Source organism: Lithobates pipiens, unplaced genomic scaffold (genome assembly GCF_037356315.1).
Source record: "Lithobates pipiens isolate NorthernLeopardFrog02 unplaced genomic scaffold, aLitPip1_a1.2 Scaffold_8, whole genome shotgun sequence".
In the NCBI taxonomy this organism is placed as follows: Eukaryota; Metazoa; Chordata; class Amphibia; order Anura; family Ranidae; genus Lithobates; species Lithobates pipiens.
This window is the reverse complement of record NW_027507903.1, coordinates 503,093,014-503,118,029: the sequence shown is the minus strand read 5'-3', so window position 1 is coordinate 503,118,029 and position 25,016 is coordinate 503,093,014. Positions and strand designations below refer to the sequence as shown.

General features: G+C 44.6%; 1 protein-coding gene across 2 annotated transcripts in view; it reads right to left on the bottom strand.

Moving 5' to 3' along the window:
• The window catches only part of DENND11 (DENN domain containing 11), a 42,818-nt gene that overhangs the window by 7,331 nt on the left and 10,471 nt on the right, over positions 1–25,016 (bottom strand). The window contains exons 2-4 of one of the 2 annotated variants that reach the window (XM_077469254.1): positions 3,334–3,433; positions 3,008–3,166; positions 1,728–1,881 (exon numbers count right to left, since the gene is read on the bottom strand). In XM_077469254.1, the coding sequence (XP_077325380.1) occupies positions 1,728–1,881; positions 3,008–3,166; positions 3,334–3,433 (413 nt within the window). The remainder of the gene's footprint in view (positions 1–1,727; positions 1,882–3,007; positions 3,167–3,333; positions 3,434–25,016) is intronic. The other variant, XM_077469253.1, reaches the window with a different exon arrangement.

The following is a 25,016-nucleotide window of genomic DNA, read 5'->3' as shown; positions in this document are numbered from 1 at the left end:
AAAACCCTATTCCAACCCAAGACTTTTTCCCCCCATCCCTCCCCACACCTTTCCTTACCTATTCCTTTCAGCCAAAACCCCCCCCCCCCTTACCCTGTGAAGCCAGATATACTCATCTAAGCCCCCTGTCCAGGTTCCTAGCTACTGTCAATTCAAAGTCAATGCCAATCCGGCAGTGCCAATAAAGCCAGAGTTTACCGGTCACTTTCCAACCTTGTAATGCCTTTGTCCTATTCTGGTACCTGAGAGGATCCCATCCACTGAACAACCAATAGAAAATGTCTACATCATGCAACTGAAGTGGCCACAGGAGGAATGCCCCAAGTAGAAAGTAACAGATGTGAACTTACTTAAGGTAAGTGAAATAAAAGGGAATTTAGTCAGGGAATGTTATCCCGAATGGAGCTTTTATTTGTAGGAGTGGACATTTTTAATGTACATAATATGGGTTGCTCTACTGAACTATGGCTTCATTGAACTGTCAAATTAAAATGGACCAAAGCTCACAAAGTGAAGTATTTGCTATGTTATTGGGAACATCTAGAAATGTTAATTGGGTTTAAGTACAACCATGAAAAAACAAAAACAGGAAAAAGAAAAAAAGTTATTTTTATTAGAAATTCCAGTCAAAGTGTACAAGTCTCTGGAATGTGAGTGTGCACAGACACTCCATTTCCTACAACCTCATAGCTGCAGTATGAGATCTAACGTCCCTTGCTGGAGGAACTGATATAAGGAAGCAAAGCCATGCTTCCACCAAGATGGATGTCCCCAGACACACAGTGCAGAACAATTGTAAGCATTTTAAGTCAGTAATGAAGAAAATATCAAATGCAGGGAGATTCCAGGTAACACTAGTGACAAGTCCTTTACCTCATTTGTCTTTTTTTTTTTCCTGGACAAAGCTTCCACAGTACAGGTCCTCTTTAACTAATAGATCAACAATACATGCAATAAAGTAAGAGGACCCATTCACACCTTTGCGTATTGACAAGCTTTTCTTGAAGTGTGTTTTACTGAAATCAATGCAAATACATTGAAAACGCCATATAAAATTAATTTTCTGGACCCAAAACTTTAAGTCACGCACCCTCAGCAATAAAATTATAGCGGTTCTAACTTCTTGAAATAGGACTAATAAACGCCTGCACAATTGCACATGTATAACTGCCTACATTCCAGTTAAAACCAACACCCAGTGTACTAAGCAATTCATGTTTAATGCAAAGTCACACCCCTTCGTCATCAGGACCAACCAATCACTTGCGACAAAGGACTTTCACTGTACTGTTCATTTAAGCACCAGACGCTCCATTTTGCTTGAAATGTCCAACTTGTATACAGACTGAATTTTCCTAGAATGTTCTCTCCACCCCTCCCAAGCCGCTCAAAGTTTTAATTTTCCCCAACTTTTAGAGAGGTCTGCTGACATATGAAATGTGACATTGTATTTTCTGGTTTTTAATAACCTCTTGCATCACCCACTTTCTTACGATAGAGATAGAGATATATAAAAAACCCACATACACTTTAGAACAGATGTGTCGACAAGATCCGGTGTCTAGTCACTATGTTTTCTCTGATCTCTGCAATTGCAAATCTGAAAATCTGCATTTTCAGTGTCTCAACCAGAAAAATCCACAACACTTGGAATTCAAGACTGAGCATAAATTTACTGAAGAAAAAAAAAAAAAAACCACATGCCAACAGGATATGAAAAGTCTAACCTTCATCTCTGGGTACAGATGCTTGTGTACTGTGGACAACCAGTGTACAGTAGGCTGGCAGGCCTGGGCATTGACCCCTGGGGGCAGGATCCCCTTCTTGTCTTCATAGAAGGCCTCTAAAGGAGTGTAGTGACCGGGTATTTCTAGCTGGTGCCTGAGGAGGAATAAGATATTACGTGTAAGTAGTTCCATAAATAAATACAGTAGTAACAGAATGGTTATCAAAATGGTTCTGGGGGCCATAAAATAGTTTACAATTGGTAAACCTTAAATCCTAGACACCTATAACTGCAATCCATCACAAGGTCACTTGCCTGAGCCAGTTAATTAGTATAAAACACCAAAAAGGATACAAGATAACCAAAAATGATACCAAAAATGATACCAGTGTCAAGAGGATTCCCATATGAAGTCTGTAAACGATGGTTAAAGTAATTTAAAAAAAAAAAAGAAAAAAAAAAGGGGGTCAGACAGAACCTTTGTTAGGATGTATTTCTGTCTTGTGTCTCTGTTGGGAAGACTTCACCTCATGTCCTGACCCAGTTACTGGTGCCATTTAAAGAAGTACAGCCAAAGCTCATTTGGCTGTACTTCTCTGGATTACAGGAGTGCAGTTCGCTCTGCACTCGTGTGACCCATTTTCAGCAGACAACTAGCTAAAAAACCCGCCGTTTGTTGATGTCACAGAGCCAGTCCAGGCTCTGAAAAAAATTGCGACCATACGGTTGGGATCCGCCCACATGCCCGGCCCAATCTGCCCCCCCCCCCCCCCCCCGACAGCGAGGTCTCTGCTGAGGGTGCTGTGAGAACCAAGCGTTCAGGTGGTGTTCAATTCGTGGATTCTCAGCCTCAGAGCCAACAAGGTACAGATGCAGCATCGGGCTGATTACCATACTTCTTAAGACAGGAAGGAAGATTAAATTCCCCCCAGCAGGCAAAGTGTGAAAAACCTGACAGATGTTCCAAACCTTTTACACTGTATACCAAACAGCAGTAAAAAAAAAAAGTTTAAAGTTAGACTTTTACTTTTAGGGGGCCTTAGATTTTAGAACCGTCTGTTGGCAGGCTTGAAGTGCACAGCTTAAGGCAAAGCACAGGTCTGCTTTAATGTCTCCCTCCCCAGAAACACATGCTCGCCTTTCATTCGCTCCTGAACTATGTATGAACAGCTGGAGCGGGGGCATTAAAGTGAACCTGTTGCTCTACCCTACATAGTCTCCTTCACATGCCCCTGTGAGTTTCTATCCCAATATCCCTCACTCCACTTTAGACCATCTTACCGGACTTGGTTCTCCAGAAAGTGCATGTAGCGATAAAGCATTGTATAGGAAGGGGACAGTATACCAACAGACTTCATTCGCGCTCCTCTCTCCAACTCGCTCTCCACCGGCATGTTGGCAAAGCAAGCTAGGCCAAAAAAGCTGCCTTTCCGAAAGTAACTAAAAGGTGAAAATAAAATTCACAATGTACTAAGAAGAGCCAATGTAAGGTCTACTATATGAGAAGGTAATACAGAAAACCAAAAAAATAAATCAAAATCAAATATCCTTTACATTTTTAATAAAAATATATGTTGTAAAAAGGTTCCTTTTAAGACCTGACTTACATGAAATCAGATTGTACCCTGTGGGATCCGCTGGCCATCGATTTAAATTCCACCCCTTCCAAGTCGATGTCTTGGGGCAGACACCATTCCACAATATTCCCTGTGGGCAGAACACAACAGTCAGTCAGTTAGATCCCATCTGATTAAGCTCTGTAGCTTTAGAATTTTCATTCATAATCAACAATGTAAAAATTATAAATTTCTTCTTCATCGGATACTGGTGAAAAACAAAGACAAGCCTTCATGATACCCCATTGCTAGTCATGGATAACATATTAGGCCTCATGTGCACTTATGGTTGGGAGTCAGTAAAAACAAGCTATGTTTTTAGGCTCTGCCCCTGCCTCTCCAAGCTCCTAGTCCCCATGTTTATGGGAACAAGGGCCTCTCCCCAACAACCCTGGCAGGTGGTTGTGGGGGTCCGAGGGTAGTGGGCTTATAGGAATCAGGTCGGCGGTAGTGGTGGGCGTTGTGATTCAAGATGGATCTATACCGGGGGACTTTTTTTTATTATTTTAATAAAAGAAATTGTAAAAAAAATATTTTTTTTATTTTTTTTGAGTACCCCTACTCATTCACATGGGCCCCCCCCCCCTTGTTGATTCTGATAAGTCCCCTGCCTGCAGACCCAAACAACCACCAACATGGGGACAAGGTGCTTTGGGGTTACCATACCAGGCCACATGCCATGTTGAGGGCATGAGGCCCGATATGATTCAGGAGGGGGGGGGAGCACTCACTCTCTCACCCCACCCCCCCTTCCTGCATGCACTAAGGGTCTGGTAAAAATTATGCTAAGCAATCTATAGCAGCTGTGGAACATGACCCATTCACCTCAGTGTGGCCATGTCTCAACCCTTGCAGTGACGTGATGCGGACTTTTGAGGGCTGAAAAAGCTGACGGTGAGGAGGCGTTATATCACCACCTGTCAAATGCCCTCTGAAGAGCAATCCATCGTGGATCAGTCTTCAGAGGAATAATGCTAGTATAATCTAGCCCTTAGGCTAAAGAACCATGAGCATATTTATGTCTCGTTGAAGGAGCACTTGACAGGCATTTAGTAAGCTTCTCAAACCTTTATCAAACATTTAGTAGATGTCTATGGAGTCAAGCCCAATAGACTCTCAGCTTGCAAAATACTTGCAGTACATTAAAAAGAGAAGATCAGCCTGAAATTTTTAGGCTGGACTTCTCCAATGGGTCACAAGAGTCCAATTTGTTTTGCACTCCTGTGGCCCGTTTTCAGCAGAGATTGGTCTGAAGTCCGCTCTCCGCTGCCATCACTGCCATCAGTCGGGGCAGCGAGTCATCCGACTTCCCAAGTCTGGATCCGCCAGCTGCCTTGATTGATGGCCATCTCAGCAAGCCGCTGAGACCGCCGCTCCCCGCACCTCCACAGCTCAGCGCTCCAATGAAAAGAACATCTGAAGGAACCGACACCCTAATAAAAAGGCTAGCAAATACGATAGAGCTGGAAAAAAAATTAAAATAAAAAAAGTATTCAACCTCCTAGGACACTAGTAAAAACTAAGGCATAAGGCGGGGTTCATACAGGCACTAACTTATCTGCCAGTGTCCCAACCTCCTGTAGGCAGCAATATAACCAAACGGTATCCCTCAATGGAAGATGAAGAAAAACATTTCATATATTACAGTTTACCAGTCATCTGATGTGGTGGCTGTATTAGCTTCACCCACCAACCAAGATTTCTCTTTTTTTAATTTTCAACTGATGAACACTTCCTGTCCTAGGGTGACAACTCTCAGTCGCTGTATTTGGTCTTCTGAAAGCAGCAGCACTGTTACTCTGTGACAGAGCTACATACCCCCCTCTCATTCTCTATAAACAAAGGGGAGGGATTCTGTAGTCAGAGATAACTGGGAACAAAATACAGTAAAACCTCGGATTGCGAGCATAATTCGTTTCAGAAACATGCTTGTAATCCAAAAAACACTTGTACATCAAAGCGAATTTCCCCATAAGAAATAATGGAAACTCAGGTGATTCGTTCAACAACCATTTATTCATAAGTCTTTCAGTTTATAGGCCATATAAAATTATAGCAATGCGATAGGATGTGTAACCTTAAAATGTCCATTCAAAAAATGGCAAAATCCACAAGGCGATTAGAAGTAAATCCAGCAGGAGCTATAGAGTATAAAGAAGAGTGGCGCCTCTAAGTTAGAGCTGGGAGATTCTCAAAAAAAATAAAAAATCTTGATTCAAAACTATTTTTTTTATTGATGGACACCGCGCCGATCCTGAGGAGCTGCAGGCAGGAGTTTTTAGGTGAGGCTGTGGCTTCAGCCTAGTCCGCGGAATCCGGGGTAAAGCTGTCCACATAGACCATCCTCCATGCCACCGGCTTTCACGGCTGTCAGTCTGAAATCGTGATTGAGTGAGAAGACTACCTTGAAAGTGAGGCTTAAAGCGGAGTTCCACCTAAAAATGGAACTTCCACTTTAAGCACGCCTCACCCCCTTACATGCCACATTTGCATGTCATTTTTTTTGGGGGGGGGGGGAGTGGGGGCTTCATTAGGAGGGGGACTTCCTATCCCACTTCCTCCATCCACCCAGGGACCGCCTAGGCAACTCCTCATTTTGCCTTAGGCGGCCCCTCCTTCTTGGCGATCTTCTGGAACACATGACAGGTCCCAGGAGATCGCCTGTCCACTCTGGGAGTGCAGTGCGACTCGAGCATACGCCGTGCGTGCCCGGCCATGAAGCCGAAAGAGGCCAGGTGCCCAGAGTGGCAATGGAGGCGTCGGAGAGGAGGGGGAGAGAAGCGACACCACGTTCGGCCGCATTGCTGGACCATGGAACAGGTAACTGTCTGTTTATTAAACGTGAGCAACTACACTTTTTGTAGCTGCCGACTTTTAATAAACATAAAAAGCCTGGAACTCCCCTTTAAATCGCTTGTGGCAGCATGGAAGGGATGACGTTGATGGCGGTGCGGAGGATGGTCTATGTGGACAGCTTTACCCCGGATGCCTGCATACTTAAATGTGCCTATTTTAATAATCAACCATGTGAGTTTCTAAATGTACTTTCATTAATTGTAACCATATTGCTACACTTAGAGACACCTCTCTTCTCTTTTATACTCAGCTGTGACATGAAGCTACTTGTATACAAGACATCGCTTGTATATTAAGTCAGAATTTATTTAAAAATGTTGCTGGTCTTGCAAAACTCTCTCAAACCAAGTTACTCTCAAACAGAGGTTTTACTGTAACTGAAAACAGACAGCACTGGAAGTTATCAATTGACATGATTTCTGTCAGGATCTACAGGCATTTATACCAAATGGAAGAATTTGTTTCATATTGAATGCCACCATGCAGGTCCGTGTCATTAAAGTGGTACTAAACCCACAACAGTAAAATCAGTCTGTATATGTAGTAAAGTATATTTGTTATACTCACTGTGGAAGATAGGGCGTTAATCCTCCACATTGCGTTTAAAGGCTGTTTGAGCATGTCTTTTCTGATCCTCCCCTTCTTCCAGTACCCAAACCATCTCCTGATAGTAGAGCATTAGGGACCTCTGCACATGCTCAGTTTGGGGTGCATTGCTAGAATATTTATTTTTTGTTTGGGAGGGTGCATGTGATCGGCACAGGGCCAATCAGAACTGTCCAGACAGAGGGTCAGGAGTCACACAAACTCAAAAGGACAGTCAGAGGGGAATGAAAACTCCTCCTACAAGCTTTAAACCAGACACTGATAGAAGTCACAAGGTTATATACTGCTGATGAGAAAAGGTATTTAGCAGTTTATATTAAAATAATTGTATTTCCGTGTTCTGTGTACTGTAAGACCAGATGTAGTGAATGCAGAGCCCTGGGTTTTAGTAACACTAAGTACTTTCATGTGCACCAGACATGGAGAGAGAGAGAGAGAGAGAGAGAGAGAGAGAGACCACAGATACAGAGCTTTTCTGAAATCGCACCAATATCATATCTTATGGCAACTGTGCAAATGGTACTTGAGGGCATTTTCCTTCAAACATTGATTCAAAAAAATAAATAAAAAATAAATTTAAAAAAAAAGGAGGTTTTCCCGATATAATAAAATTCCTCTATGTTCAGCTTCCACATACCAGCTGAAAGTTTAAATCAGCCTTGACCTGCAAATAATGTGGGGGAAAAAAAAAAAAAAACTTTGCTACAATCAAAATGGAATGCAAATCTAAATGGATAAAAAAAAATCTGCTAGCACTCAAAGTCTAACATGAATAGTGTACATAGAAAGAAAGTGCAGCACAATAACAAGTTATAAGGTGATCCAATAACTCAAAATAAATTATGCAAAAATAGTAACATATAATGGCATAAATCATACAATCCAGTGTAAACCATCACAGAGAGAAAGGAATTTTCTAAGCACGTGATGAAGAGAAGTCCAAATCAAGTAAATATAATTTCAAAAGTGTCCAAATAAATGTGACAACAAATTGATAGGTGACTGACAAAATGTCTGGGGACTCAGTGAGTGTCCAATCAAGTAAGTGACAAACTTGATCCACCACCGACAGCACTAATCACTTACCAAAGGACGTGGACCCATACCTGGTGAGTCTAGCAGGCTTAATACTGTGAGTCCAAGGGTCCAAGATTATTTTATGAAGATGAAACCTCCAGATAATCGTTCTCATAAATATGAGGTATGCCAGGTTATAAAAAGGGATCAACCCCACCAGGAAAGCAAAGGAGAAGGAAAAAAGGGGGGACATAGGAGTATAATTCCGTAGTAGTCAGCGGTAATGAGCGGATCAGCATACAGTCCCGACGCATTTCGCTTGAAAAAAAAGCATCATCTGGGGTCATTACCGCTGAATTGTTTGTCTTAAAGCGCTTGTTGTTATTTGGAGTATGTAAGAGCAACTCTTATACCACTATTTTTAATAAAACTTTCCATATGGAATTATACTATGTCCCCCTTTTTTCCTTCTCCTTTGCTTTCCTGGTGGGGTTGATCCATTTAAACCTGGCATACCTCATATTTATGAGAACAAGTACCTGGAGGTTTCATCTTCATAAAAGAATCTTGGACCCTTGGAATCACAATATTAAGCCTGCTAGACTCACCAGGTATATACCTGTGTGGGTCCGTGTCCTTTGGTAAGTGATTAGTGCTGTTGGTGGTAGATCACGTTTGTCACTTACTTGATTGTACACTCACGGAGTCACCATTTTGTCTGATAGTCACCTATCAATTTGTTGTCACATTTATTTGGACACTTTTGGAATTATATTTACTTGATTTGGACTTTTCTTTGTCACGTGTTTAGAAAATTCCTCTCTCTGTGATGGTTTACACTGGATTCTATGATTTATGCCATTATATGTCACTATTTTTTCATAATTTATTTTGAGTTATTGGATCACCTTTTAACTTGTTATCGACTCATTTAGCGCTGCACTTTCTATGTACATGTTTTATATTTACACCTTTTTGTGCTGGCTGCTAACATTGGGATAGCGCAGTATATACATACATATAACAATGAATAGTGGCACAATAGCGTAGCGCTAATATAAACAATAAAATTATCAATACGTGTACTTAAAAACACAATATATGTTTTAAAACAAATATGTGAAAACAATCATAAGTAGAGGTGCATAGCGTAGTGAACACAATAGGTGCGTAAATAAAAATTGTGACTATAAACTTCAAATGGAAAGTGCAGAGTAAAGTCCACAGAAAACTGAAAGTAAACTTCTTCCTGTTAAAGTGGTGTTGCCACCAAAAAATTAAAAGTGCTTAAAATTCTTAAAAAAAAATAAAAAAAAAAATAATTGGCAAAAAAAAAAAAATTTTTACTCACCTCTAAATACCGGTTGCTAGGGGGTCCCTCGTAATCTGCCTTCCTCATTGCCCATGCTGGTGACATCACTTCCCCTCGCGCCGCACATTCACCTGGGACCTGTCATGTGTCCCAGGTGACTGTACGGCGTATCACGGCGCCCTGTGCCGCTCGCGCATGCGCAGTGGGTGCCCGGCTGTGAAGCCACAGCCGGGTGCCCACAGTATGCATGACGGCGCCGCGAGCGGAGCGGGGAGCGAGGGGGGGCTTCGTTCCCCCGCATCGCTGGACCCTGGGGCAGGTAAGTGTCCGATTATTAAAAGCCAGCAGCTGCAGTATTTGTAGCTGCTGACTTTTAATTTTTTTTTTATTAGGGGGTACCCCACTTTAAGTGGACACCAAAAACAGCGGATATTCCCTTCCTCTTTTTCCATATGTTTTTTTTCGTTGGAGCGTACGAGGAGCTGTTCTGGGCTACATCTACCTTGATCATACAGTGCTTGTGGATGGGAATCGGGGACCCTGCACCTGATCTACTTGACCATCCTCCATGTACAGCACCTGATCTGGAAAGAGTAAGAGCATCCATCTACTTACCCCTGAAGAGTGGTTTAGAGTGACTACAGACAACTTGGCCTGCAAAGCATTTCCTCTGTAAGGAGATAGGCGGGACAGGAACGTATAAGACAGAAAACAGGTGACCAATGTATTCCTGTACTCCAAGGAAGAGGCAGGAGATAGCACAGCAGCCTGATGGTTGCAGGTTTTGGAATGCATTGGCACCATCCTTATGCTTTCTATGTAACCACGTGGGCACAGGGTGGGTGGGTTACCAGAGTATGCTTATTACTGTATCAGCAAGTAAAACAAACAATTATAGGTTTATAAACGTATTGTCTCATTACTCATGTAATAAGTACAGAAGGCAGATACAATGTGTTACAATACTACTTCATAGAAAGCCACTTCCTTTCTCAGAAAGTCATCCCGGAATGGTGAGTCACAGGCCGAGGAGGAAGCGGGAATCGGCTGCAAGCAGGTCACCGTAACTCTCAGTAAACATTAATACTGACGGCTTTAAATGTCATTGCAGGAGAGATCCACAATGGCAATCAAGACCTATTCAGTCAACGCAAAACACACAACCCTGAGCAAACAGTTTCCAAATGATTGCAACAAGTATAGATGATGGCTGATTGGCTTCTTTTGTAAAGAAAACCTGTCAAGACAGAGGAAGAAGGGAGGCTACCATGGCTGATATCCTTTTTGAAAATTCTAGTTGCCTGGCTGTTAAAAGAAGCTCACCTTTTGCAAAAAAAAAAAAATATTGCATTTTTTTCCCACAGGAGCCTGGAAAGCATTGCACATTTGATTAGTAAATCACTGGTACAATGCCAGGTTTCCACAGACTCTCAGTAAAGCTGTCTGCTGCATATGGGGAGACAGTTACTGAAGAGCAGAAAGATCAATGAACTATGCGTGCTCATCAGTGCTCTCGCAGTTCATTGAGAACTACAAGCTGTCTGCCACAATGGTAGATGATTGTAGTTCATTCAGCTTTCTGTGAATGAATGATGCAGCCATGGGGGCAGAGCCCCGACACGGCTACACTATTTTTAAAGTTAGGTTCACCTTTGTGACAAAAAGGGAAGGGAAGAAGAATACAAGTACATCTTTTTGCAGGTAAAAAAAAAAAATGCATTTTTTTTTTTACTAGGACCCTGGAAAGCAAAGCAATGCAGACTGTCAATGTAAGCTGTCTGCTCGTACTTCATAGCGTCAATGAACTACAGGCATGCCCCACTTTTAAGTACACAATGGAGTTTATTTATTAAAGCTGGAAAGCGCAAAATCAGGCTCACTTCTGCATAGAAACCAATGGACTTCTAACCCCAGCTTGTTCAATTAAGCTTTGGTAATAAAACCTGGAAGCTCATTGGTTTCTATACAGAAGTGAGCCTGATTTTGCACTTTCCAGCTTTAGTAAATAAACCTCATTGTGTACTTAAAAGTGGGGTATGCCTGTACAGAGAGAGCTCAACAATGCCCTGGTAGTTCATTGAGAACTTGTAGTTCTTACATTCACAGAGCTCTGTGAAGGAATGAGGCGGCCAGGTGGGCAGAGATCCACACAGCCGCAATCTTTTTAAGTTGTCACAGCGTCTGCGGGGACAAGATAACCCACTCACTAGAAAGTGGGGGCTGCTGCAACATTAACATGTTACAACCTGAAAACCAAAAAAAGATCCCCCCGCCCTCTGTCACAGGGGGAAGATGGGGGTGGGGGGTGGCTGCTGAAGCATGTTACACCCATATTTATGGTGTAACATGCTCCAGCAAAAAGTGATCTTTCATTTAAAGTGTCATCCGCTGGGTACCGGTCTTCAAATGTCTTCATTGGCCAGCATAGGATGACATAAATCCTGTGCATGCGCAGCAGTCAGTCATCTTAGTACGCAGGGACAAGCAGGTAGGTGCATTTTATTGCAGAAAAGATGTGGTCGTTCCTGCATTAAAGAGCCTGCCTGCTCAGTGACATTGGAAACTTACCTGTGTTTTATCGTTAACCATTATTTGCTTTGCGGATACGCCATTCAGCTGCAGCACAAATTTATTTAGACAGCAAAGGAGTTTGCTCTCACGATACATAAATCTGTGACTCCAGCGCTGCAGGAAATTATTTCACCACCAATAAACAAAAAAAACAAAAAAACATATATGCCGAAGCATAGGGGCAGGGGTGGACATAAGGAGCGGATCGCCCCTATGCTTCAGCATATATTTTTATTAACTTTTCTTGGGAGAGATTTCTTCATCCTCATCCATCGATGTGAATGGAGGAATCGGTTAGGTTCTTTATTTTTCCATTTTCATAGAAAGAAAAAACTAAAAAAGGAAAAAACTAAGAAAGGCGAAAGGCGGTGCATGTATGCCCATCATAACAAGTTAGTGGATGCGGGGCAGTATTCTAATGGTGGACATACCACCGCTGAATGTATTGGAGGAATCGGTTAGGTTCTCTTTTTTCATTTAAACCACAGGCTGCATGAAAAAAACATTACAATATATGCCCAACAAGGATCAGCGACGTACTGGTATGTTGCTGGACTTTGAGTGGTTAAACCAGAATTATGCCTGCAGGTTTAGGTATCATTTTTTTCAGCCGATGGGTGGCTAATTAGCCGCTAGACTGCTTTTACAAGCAGTGGGAAAGAACGTACCACCCACTTCAATGGTTTTCTCTGGCTATCCTGGCCCACCGGGGGAACCGGAGGACGCAGCTGGTGGTTCTGTCAGCTGATGATCGAGCTAATAGGAGACCAGAATGGCTCCAATCATCTCTATGGCCTAAGAATCCGGAAGCTAGGAGCGTTTCATGACTTTGGTTTCGCGAATATAAACAGTGCCATTGGGAAAGCATCTTATCACACCGATCTTAGTGTATCATGGGGGATATTTACATTACTCATACCAACAACAAAAATGATAAATGAAAAGGAACAGTGTGAAGAACATAAAATGGCAAAACAATTTTAAAAATTAACCACTTCAGCCCCGGACCAATAGTCAGCCTAAGGACCAGAGGTCTTTTTACAATTTCGCACTGCACTGTTTTAACAGGTAATTGCGCGGTCATGCAATGTTGTACCCAAACGAAATTTGCGTCCTTTTATTCCCACAAATAGAGCTTTCTTTTGATGGTATTGGATTGCCTCTGCGATTTTTATTTTTTGCGATATAAATGGAAAAAGACCGAAAATTGAGAAAAAAAAAATATTTTCTACTTTTTGTTATAAGAAAAATCGAATAAACTAAAATTTTAGTCATACATTTAGGGCAAAATGTATTCAGCCACATGGCTTTAGTAAAAAAAAAAAAAGGTCAATAAGCGTATATTTATTGGTTTGCGCAAAAGTTATAGCGTCTACAAACTAGAGTACATTTTCTGGAATTTACACAGCTTTTAATTTATGACTGCCCATCTCATTTCTTGAGGTGCTAAAATGGCAGGGCAGTACAAACCCCCCCAAATGACCCCATTTTGGAAAGTAGACACCCCAAGGAAATTGCTGAGGGGCATGTTGAGCCCATTGAATATTTTTTTTTGTCCCAAGTGATTGAATAATGACAAAAAAATAAAAAGTTTACAAAAAGTTGTCACTAAATGATATATTGCTCACACATGCCATAGTTATATGTGGAATTGCACCCCAAAATATATTCTGCTGCTTCTCCTGAGTACGGGGATACCACATATGTGGGACTTTTTGGGAGTCTAGCCGGGTACGGCACCCCGAAAACCAATCACTGCCTTCAGGATTTCTAAGGGTGCAAATTTTTGATTTCACTCCTCACTACCTATCACAGTTTCGAAGGCCATAAAATGCCAAAATAGCACAAACCCCCCCCCCCCCCTCCAATGACCCCATTTTGGAAAATAGACACCCCAAGCTATTTACTGAGAGGCATGTTGAGTCCATGAAATATTTTATATTTTGCCACAAGTTGCAGGAATATTACAATTTTTTTGCACAAAGTTGTCACTAAATGATATATTGCTCACATGCTATGGGCATAAGTGAGTGAAATAACACCCCAAAATAAATTCTGCTGCTTCTCCCGAGTACAGGGATACCACATGTGGGGGACTTTTTGGGAGCCTAGCCACGTACAGGACCCCGAAAACCAAGCACTGCCTTCCGGATTTAAATATAAAACGCTGCTAAAAAAAACCTGTTAGCGATCGCAGGGATCAGGCCTGACTCTGCGAACGCTGCAGTTATGCGTTTAGTGTTTTGTATGTGACAGTGATCGATCGATACTGCACTTGGGTGGGCTGGACGGAGGGGCAAAACGCAGGTGCTAGCAGGTATCTGGGCTGATCCCGCTAACAATGCGTTTTTTTGGAACCCTAAACTGCTGGGGACGCTAGTATAGATCTGATCAGATCAGATATTGATCTGTTCAGATTCTATACCACTACGGGAGGTTTATGCTTTGTGCATGGGTGTTAGCGGTACTGGCACTAACCTAGCGCTGCCTGGGGCGACGCAGACCCTGACCCTAAAACCTAATATCACCCGCCGGGTGATCAGGGGGTTAAACCTTTATTGGGTAATAAATGGCGGGTGTCCTGATGCTATAAAAAGCAAACTAACTAACCAGAGTCACCCGTAACACTTATACGGTGATCACTGGTGAAAGGGTTAACTAGGGGCAATCAGGGGGTGCAAATTTTTATTAGGTAGTATATGGGGGTCCATGGCGCTATATAAAAACCTGACGGGGAACCTAAATAACGAACTGGCTAACCAGCGTCACCAGTGACACTTATACAGTGATCGCTGGTGAAAGGGTTAACTAGGGGTAATCAGGGGGTTAAAACCATTATTGGGTAGTATATCGGGGTACCTAGCGCTATAAAAACCTGGCGGTGAACCTGAAAAAATAACTAGCTACTTAGCGGCACCAGTGACACTAATGCAGCGATCAGAAAAACGATCGCTTAGTGACACTGGCAAAAGGGGGTGAAAGGGTTAACTCTAGGGGCAATCAGGGGGTTAAACCTTTAAGGGGGGGGGGTAGGGGGCTACCCTGGACCCAACACTAACTGCCCTGACAGTTTTTACTGTCACAACTAACTGACACTAAATGCAGTGATCAGTAAATAAATGATCACTGCAATCAGTGACACTGGGAGGGGGGGGGGGGTTGTGTGCCTACATGTCAGTGTAGTGTTTGGTGCACACTTACTTTCACTGTTCTCATCGTAGTCCGGTCAAAAAGAACGCCCCGAGGAAAATTACATCACTTCCTCCCTGCCTGTGTTTACTATACACAGCAGGGGAAGCTTCTCATTTGCCAGAAGCGAATCGAGAGGGGATGGCCAGAAACCAACGGCCATCCCCTCATCCCGGATCGCTCCTGCAGCGAAACGGACCGCCGCATCCAGCGGGAGGGGGTCCGATCGGACCCTCCACCCGCTGGAAGGCGAGCACGTACAGGTACGTGCTTGTGCCTGTCGGTGCCATTGCACCGACGTACATTGCCATGCGGCGGTCCTTAAGTGGTTAAAAAAAAATGAAAGCACCCCGTCCCCCCATGCTCGCGTTTACAAAGGTGAACACAAGCATCAGTCTCATGTGGTTTGTAAGCAGCAATTGCACCATGCATGCGAGGTATCACTTTGAACGTCAGACCAAGGGCAGTCATTCTAGTAGTAGACCGCCTCTGTAAATCTAAAGTGGTATCCTGTAAAGGCTTTTAAAAATGTATGTAGTTTGTTGCCACTGCACGGTTGTGCATAATTTTAAAGCATGTTGTGTTTGGTAGCTATGTACTCGGCATAAGATCATCTTTTATATTTTACCAAACATTTGGGCAATATGGCGTTTTTTTTTTTTCAATTTTAAAATGCACAAAAAAAGTTAGCCCCCAAAAAATGGGGAGCTAAACTTCTACAAACTATACTACCATAGTTTGTAGAAGCTATAACTTTTGCGCAAACGAATATACGCTTATTTCTTACCCGAGACATGTGGCTGAATACATTTTGGCCTAAATGTATGACTAAAAATTGAGTTTATTGAGTATATAATTCCGTTTTCTTCTAAATAAGCGTTTCTCTCCCCCCCCTAATTTACATCTCAAAAAATAAAAATCCCAGAGGTGATCAAATTACCACCAAAAAGAAAGCTTCTTTGGGGGGGGGGGATTTTGTTTGTGTACAGTATTGCATGACCACACAGCTACCAGTTAAATCAGCACAGTGGCAAATTGTAAAAGGTGCTCTGGTCATAAACCTATCAGGGCTGAAGTGGTTAAAGGATACAACTACTCCTTTATGTTTAGAAAAATCCATAAAGCAGGCCTTTATGTTGTGCTAATGGCTTGGAAGGAGAAGTTTAGACCACAATACATCCTGAACACTACTAAGGCTGTTTTCACACTGGGGCTGCGGGTCCGTTAGCGGTAAAGGGCCCCTAGTTAGCGGCGCTTTAGTGCTGTTCAAGTACTGCTTTTCACCAAAGGGGTTAAAAGCTTCCAAGGTGCTTTTCAGGCACTGCCTATTCATTGCAATGGGCAGGTGCGGTGTAGGAGTCTTGTATACAGCGCTCCCAAACTCCCCCGAAGATGCTGCTTGCAGGACTTTTTCCCCCCGTCCTGCAAGCGCACCGCCCCAGTGTGCAGCACTCGGGCGTTCACAATGGGGAGGCATGAGAGCTAGAACGCCTGAAAACTGCCTCAGTGCGACATTAGACTAATCTGTAGGTTGTGGGAAAGGACAGTACATTTTATATACAGATGCACCTTTGCTTTTAAAGGTCAAAAAGCACAGCCAGCAATCTTGCCTGCTGAGATAAGATCCACAGAGTATGTTTACAACCAGTCTGGCAAGACTAATAAGCTTGCACTGAGAATGAATATTAGTCAAGTACAGTCACTGCACAGCATTTCTCATCCGGAAGCATATCCTGAATATAAGCAAATATGGTTACTGTTCATGTACATCATAAATAAAAACTAGGCTGTTTAACACGTTACCAGGACAAACCGATATGACAGTTGACAATTAGAACATGTACACAAAGAACTAAAATCAATTCCCTTTGATTTGTCACTGTCAGCAAGACAGAGTTGTATGATCTTTGATCCAGGTATGGCCACCTCCTCCTGGCCAGTCGGCTGCATTCATAGGAAACAGCTGCCAGATAAGGGATAAGGACAGCTGTGTGAAGTTGGCACCCCATGTTTGTAAAACCTGAATAAAAATATACCATTCGTTTGTGCCGCGTTTGTGCTGATTTGTGCCGCAAAAATTAGCGTTTGTGCCGGTTCGGTTTCTGAGATATTAAACATTCAATTTAATGTAAGCCCCGCCCACTTTGCACCCCACGTTGCTGAATTTGAAAAACAAACGCGCCATTTGTTTGTGCCGCGTTTGTGCTGGTTTGTGCTGCAAAAATAAACGTTTGTGCCGCTTTGGTTGCGGAGATATTGTGCGTTATAGTTGCTGAAACCCCGCCCACTTTGCACCCCACGTTACCGAATTTGAAAAACGAACGCGCCATTCGTTTGTGCCGCGTTTGTGCTGGTTTGTGCTGCAAAAATAAACGTTTGTGCTGCTTTGGTTGCGGAGATATTGTGCGTTATAGTTGCTGAAACCCCGCCCACTTTGCACCCCACGTTACCGAAATTGAAAAACGAACGCGCCATTCATTTGTGCCGCGTTTGTGCTGGTTTGTGCTGCAAAAATAAACGTTTGTGCCGCTTTGGTTGCGGAGATATAGTGCGTTTTATGTTGTGAAACCCCGCCCACTTTGCACCCCACGTTACCGAAATTGAAAAACGAACGCGCCATTCGTTTGTGCCGCGTTTGTGCTGGTTTGTGCTGCAAAAATAAACGTTTGTGCCACTTTGGTTGCAGAGATATTGTGCGTTATATGTTGTGAAACCCCGCCCACTTTACACCCCACGTTACCGAATTTGAAAAACAAATGCGCCATTCGTTTGTGCCGCGTTTGTGCTGGTTTGTGCTGCAAAAATAAACGTTTGTGCCGCTTTGGTTGCGGAGATATTGTGCGTTATAGTTGCTGAAACCCCACCCACTTTGCACACCACGTTACCGAATTTGAAAAACGAACGCGCCATTCGTTTGTGCCGCGTTTGTGCTGGTTTGTGCTGCAAAAATAAACGTTTGTGCCGCTTTGGTTGCGGAGATATTGTGCGTTATAGTTGCTGAAACCCCGCCCACTTTGCACCCCACGTTACCGAAATTGAAAAACGAACGCGCCATTCGTTTGTGCCGCGTTTGTGCTGATTTGTGCTGCAAAAATAAACGTTTGTGCCGCTTTGGTTGCGGAGATATAGTGCGTTATATGTTGTGAAACCCCGCCCACTTTGCACCCCACGTTACCGAATTTGAAAAACGAACGCGCCATTCGTTTGTGCCGCGTTTGTGCTGGTTTGTGCTGCAAAAATAAACGTTTGTGCCGCTTTGGTTGCGGAGATATAGTGCGTTATATGTTGTGAAACCCCGCCCACTTTACACCCCACGTTACCGAATTTGAAAAACAAACGCGCCATTCGCTTGTGCCGGGTTTGTGCTGGTTTGTGCTGCAAAAATAAACGTTTGTGCCGCTTTGGTTGCAGAGATATTGTGCGTTATATGTTGTGAAACCCCGCCCACTTTGCACCCCACGTTACCGAAATTGAAAAACGAACGCGCCATTCGTTTGTGCCGCGTTTGTGCTGGTTTGTGCTGCAAAAATAAACGTTTGTGCCGCTTTGGTTGCAGAGATATTTTGCGTTATATGTTGTGAAATCCCGCCCACTTTTCACCCCACGTTACCAAATTTGAAAAACAAACGCGCCATTCGTTTGTGCCGCGTTTGTGCTGGTTTGTGCTGCAAAAATAAACGTTTGTGCCGCTTTGGTTGCAGAGATATTGTGCGCTATATATTGTGAAATCCCGCCCACTTTTCACCCCACGTTACCAAATTTGAAAAACAAACGCGCCATTCGTTTGTGCCACGTTTGTGCTGCAAAAATAAACGTTTGTGCCACTTTGGTTGCGGAGATATTGTGTGTTATATGTTGTGAAACCACACTGACTTTACACCTTGTTACTACATCTTACATACAGAACTTACAGAACCTATACTCAGCTTGGGTTTCCTTAATGTAAAGCTCCTCCCACTGTGCCGAGCACTGCACTTCATACTATACCCTGGAAAAGGCAGCATTGGAGCTCGAACAACTTTTTGCTTGATGGTTTCATTCTAGCTCAGGGAATCCAGGGTAAATTAATTTTTAACATCTTTAATTTTACTTATTATTAATAATTATGCAATGTATTCAATTGCAGTGAAAATAATACATTTGGAATAGGTGATCGTGTGTTTGCTGTGTGTATACAAACAATTTTTTTTGCAATACTAGCACATCAACCTAATATAGTGGTCAGGTGGCAACACTAGTTGTGTTAATAACTGATGTCCCTATGTACTGTATACATCCTTTGTTCAGGGGTAGCCAGAATGTAAAATCATTGTAGTAACATACAGAAATGCTTTAAACTAGGGATGAGCCGAACACCCCCCAGTTCGGTTCGCATCAGAACTTTCGAACGGACCGCAAATTCGTACGAACGTTAGAACCCCATTGAAGTCTATGGGACTCGAACGTTTGAAATAAAAAGTGCTAATTTTAATGGCTAATATGCAAGATACTGTCCTAAAAAGGGTTTGGGGACCTGGCTCCTGCCCCAGGGGACATGGGTCAATGCCTAAAATGTTTTTAAAAATGGCCGTTTTGGCGGGAGCACTGATTTTAATAACGATTAAAGTGAAAAAAAAGTGAAATATTCCTTTAAATATGGTGCCTGGGGGGTGTCTGTAGTATGCCTGTGAAGTGCCACGTGTTTCCCGTGTTTAGAACAGTCCCTGCACAAAATGACATTAAACGGAAATAACATCATTTAAAACTGCTTGCGGTTTTAATGTTATATCTGGTTCCGGCAATATGGATGAAAATCATTGAGAAAAATGGCATGGGTAGCCCTCCCCCCCGCCCATTACCAGCCCCTTTGGATCTTGTACGGATATTAAGGGGAACCCCGTACCCATATTACAAAAAGGAAATGCGTGTGGCCCCCAGGCCCTATATACTCAGAACAGCAGTATACAGGCGGTGCAAACAAGACAGGGACTGTGTAGGTTTGTTGTGTTAAGTAGAATCTGTTTGTAATTTTCAACTGGTACATTTTTAAAGTGTAGCTCCAGTCAAAAAAACTATTTTTAAGCTTTTTGGAAAACATAGGGAAGAGTTATCACCCCTGTATAATTTGTTTTGTCGTACATCTTTTTTCATCTCACTTGCTGTTGTCTCCTTCCGTTTGCAAGTAGCAGATGTTTGTAAATTGGATGTTTGAATGTAGGGGCCTGCCCTATATGCTCTGCAGAAATGGCGGAACAAGGTGTTGGTGTTGTCACAACATTGTAAGCCCTCAAAGTGACTCTTGGTGGGCGCTGAAGCGCCCTGCTGTGAACGATTATATCAAGAATTGTAATTACATGCCATTGTTGAACAGTGGTAGAAAAATTGATCTTTGGTGGTTGTGGTGCTGGTGCCACAACACTATAAGTCCTCACAGTTACTCTGGGTGGGCACAGGAACGGGCCCTCCTGTGAACTATTATATCAAGAATTGTAATTACATGCCCCTGTTAAACAGGGGCTGAAAAATTGGGCCTTAGGCACTGGTGCTGGTGCCACGACACTGCAACCTCTCCCATGTACTCTAGTTGTGGTGCAGGAATGAGCCCTGCTGCAAAGCATTGCATCAAAAATTGTAATTAAACGCCCCTGTTAAACAGGGGCTGTAAAATTGGGCTGGTGGCATCACCCAGAACCAAAAATGTTCTTCCAACATATCAGCGGAGGAGGAAGAGGATAGACAATCAACATAACAGGACAGTCACTCAGCATTAGCATAGGTAGTCTTGAAGGGATGTGATATTTCAAAAAAAATTATTCGGTTACATCAGCTTCAGGTGCTTGGTAGCTGTGGGTGATCCAAGACTGATTCATCTTGATGAAGGTCAGTCGATTAACTGAGTCGGTGGACAGGCGCACCATGTGATCGGTAACAAAGCCACCAGCAGCACTGAAGGTGTGTTCCGAAAGAACGCTGGATGCAGGACAGGCTAGTAGCTCAATTGCATACTGTGCAAGCTCTGGCCAGTGATCCATCCTCAAGACCCAGTAAGCCAGAGGATTTTCGGTGGGAAAGGTGTCCAAGTCTGACCCCACCCCTAGGTATTACTGCACCATGTAAATCAGACGCTGGCGATGGTTGCTGGAACCGATCATACCTTGGGGCTGCGGACTAAAAAATTGTCTGAACGCACCTTCTCCACCGCTCCTTCTGACCGATGCCTCAGCAACACGTTGTCCAGGACCAGGAGTTTGTAACCTCCCAGTCTCTGGGAACGCGTTGCACAGACCTTTCTGCAAGGCCTCCCGGAGATATCTCATCCTCTGCTCCCTCTGCGACGGCAAGATAAGGTCGGCAACCTTACCCTTGTACCGTGGATCAAGGAGAGTGGCCAGCCAGTAATGGTCCCTCTCCTTGATCCGAAGAATACGAGGATCCTTCCGCAGGCTTTGCAAGATCAGGGAGGCCATGCAGCATAGGGTAGCTGAGGCATTCGGTCCGGAGTCCTCTGGGTCACTAATGACAACATGATCTGCAGCTACCTCCTCCCAGCCACGTACAAGTCCACGGGTTTCTTGGGACTGTAAATCATCCCTACAAGACTGCTGCTGATGCTGAGTGCCAGCATCCACCTCCATGCTGACACAATCATCCTCCTCCTCCTCCTCATCCTCCTCCTGTGTGATGGGTGGCACAGCAGGAACACTGTCCTGATAAAGGGGGCCTTGAGAGGCAAGGAAGTCCTCCTCTTCCTGCCTCTGTTCTGCCTCAAGTGCTCTGTCCATTATTCCATGCAGCGTATGCTCCAAGAGGTGGACAAGAGGTACAGTGTCACTGATGCATGCACTGTCACTGCTCACCATCCTTGTGGCGTCCTAAAACAGTGACAGGACAGTGCATGCATCCCTTATCATGCCCCACTGGCGTGGTGAGAAAAAACCGAGCTACCCTGACCCTGTCCTGGTGGCATAGTCGCACAGGTACTCATTGATGGCCCTCTGCTGCCTGTGCAGCCACTGCAGCATGGCCAACGTTGAGTTCCACCTGGTGGGCATGTCACATATAAGTTGGTTCTTGGGCAGGTTCAACTCCTTTTGGAGCTCAGCCAGCCGAGCACAGGCATTAAATGATCGGCGGAAATGCACGGGTACCTGCCCAAGAACCGCTGCACCACCAGGTTAAGGACGTGAGCCACACAGGGCACATGGGTCAGTTGTCCTTGTCAGAGGGCGGAGAGGAGGTTGGTGCCATTGTCGAAAACCACCATTCCTGGCTTAAGCTGGCGTGGCGTCAACCACCTCTCGGCCTGCCCCTGCAGAGCTGACAAAACATCTGCCCCAGTGTGGCTCCTGTCCCCCAAACAAACCAGCGCAAGCACGGCATGGCATCGTATTGCCTGCGTACTTGCGTAGCCCCTGGAACGCCTACGGAGCACCGCTGGTTCTGAGGACAGAGCACTGGAAGAGGCCATGGAGGAAGAATAAGAGGAGGGAGTGGAGGAGAGAGGTGTGTCACAACCAGTAGTAGCATTTTGGAGGCGTGGTGGCGGAACAACCTCCAACACTACTGCACCTTGTCCTGCATCCTTCCCAGCTGCCAGAAGAGTGACCCAATGGGCCGTGAAAGACAGGTAACGTCCCTGTCCATGCCTGCTGGACCATGAGTCAGCGGTAATATGCACCTTACCGCTGACCGCCCTGTCTAGCGAGGCAAGGACATTGCCTTACACATGCCGGGAGAGAGCCGGAATCGCCTTCCGTGAGAAAAAGTGGCGTTTGGGGACCTGCCACTGAGGGACCGCACATTGTACAAACTCACGGAAGGGGGCCGAGTCTACCAAGTGAAAAGGCAGCAGTTGAAGTGCTAGCAATTTAGCCAAGCTAGCATTCAACCGCTGGGCATGTGGATGGCTGGGAGTGAACTTCTTTCGACGGTCCAGCAGCTGGGGCAGGGACATTTGCCTGCTATAATCGGACGTGGGTGTACTGCTAGCAGAGTGCCCGGAAGCACTTGGCTGTGACACACCTAATTCTACACCTTCATTCCTCTCAGAGCAGGTTTCAGAGAGGACTGAAGGTCTAGTGGGGTTGGAGATGCCAGCTGATGAGGAGCAAGGAGAGGTCCGCTTTGTTCTTTGGTGTGGGTCTTTGAGGTACGCTTGCCAACGAGCTACATGGCAGGTCAACATATGTCTGGTCAAGCATATGGTGCCCAAGCGGCTGATGTTTTGGCCACGCGAGATACGCTTGAGACATATGTTGCAAATAGCAGCGGTGCGATCTGATGCACTCGTCTCAAAAAAGGCCCACACCAAAGAACTTTTAGAATAACGCGCAGAGGCAGCGCCCTGCACAGGCAGAGCTCTGCGGTGTGATTCAGTCGGTGTGCTGCCACTAAGCTGGCCCCCGGAGGGCATCCTGCCTCGTTGGACATGTGCCTTCTCCTCCTCCCTCCTATCAGGCACCCACGTGGAGTCAGTGCCCTCATCATCCCCTCCCTCTTCATCGCTGGAGCAAACCTGGCAGTATGCTGCAGCTTGTGGAACATGACTGCCAGATTGCTGTCCTTGAGCATCCCCTCTCTCTGCGCTCACGCTACTGCCTTCCTCTAGCTGAGTATCATCAGAGCCTACAAAACACTGGGCATCCTCCTGGAGCATGTACCCAACACTGTGCTCAAAGAGTTCAGGAGATTCCTCAGGAGGACATGGTGGGTCAAGGGAAGGAGTCACTGATGATGACATTGAGAGGCGGGAAGACGATGGGTTGGCAGCTTCTTTGCTAGTACCCTGAGCCTGGGTGAGAGAGGATGAGGAGGATGAAGAGGGCTTGGTCATCCACTCTACCAAGTCTTCGGCATGTTGCGGCTTAACATGTCCAGCTGCCGAAAAGAAGGACAAGCGTGTCCCATGGCCACGTGCTGATGATGACGATGCATCGCGTCCACGACCAGCACTGTTGTCTCTAGACACAGAGCCTGCTTTCCCTCTTTTATCGGCTCGTGTCTGTCTGCCTCTCCCTGTTGGCCTTCCAGACATGGTAATGGCCTGAAGAGAGATGGGAAAAGCAGCATTCGGGTAGTGTATATTGTGCTGGAGGCACACACAACTTCCACTAACTCCTGCAGATGGCTCAATTAGAGAAGAGCTATGTAGGTGGATATAACGGTGTATACTGCGTTCAGAGCATGCAGACAGCACGCACAATCTCCTACAACTGACTGCAAGTTTTATTTAAAAAGAGCAAGATAGCTAGCTATATAGGTGGATATAACCGTGTATACTGCGGTCAGGGCACGCAGACAGCACGCACAATCTCCTACAACTGACTGCAAGCTCTATTAAAAAAAGAGAAATATAGCTAGCTATATAGGTGGATATAATGGTGTATACTGCGGTCAGGGCACGCAGACAACAACCACTACAGAAGAGCAAGAACGAAAAATCGGCCGATAATAAACGGTGTATACTGTGTTGAAGGTATACAGAACACCCACTAACTCCTACAGACGCCAATACACTACACAAGGCCGCCGCGCTGGCGGCCTTATATAGTGTGGGGCGTGTACTACACAGCCTGAGCTATGATTGGCCACAGACATCCTGCCTGTGGCCAATCATGGCTCTCCTTGCTGTCGGCGCTGTGATTGGCCAAGCATGCGGGGTCACAGTGCATGCTTGGCCAATCATGAGCCAACAATGCACTGCGGTGGCGCAGTGCATTGTGGGCCGTGAGCGCCACACGAATTTGGCGCGAACAGCCCATAACATTGGGTATTCGCCGAACGGACGAACAGCCAATGTTCGAGTTGAATGTATGTTTGACTCGAACACGAAGCTCATCCCTAGTGAACAGTGTAGTGGACAGTATAGTTTAGTGATCAGTGTAGTGGTCAGTATAGTGTAGCGGACAGTATAGCGGTCAGTGTAGTGGACAGTATAGTAGTCAGTATAGTGGACAGTGTAGTGGTCAGTGTAATGTAGGACAGTATAGTATAGTGGTCAGTGTAGTGGACAGTGTAGTGCAGTGGACAGTATAGTGGTCAGTGTAGTGTAGTGGTCAGTATAGTATAGTGGTCAGTGTAGTTCTCAGTGTAGTGGACAGTATAGTATAGTGGTCAGTGTAGTGTGTAATGGTCAGTAAAGGAA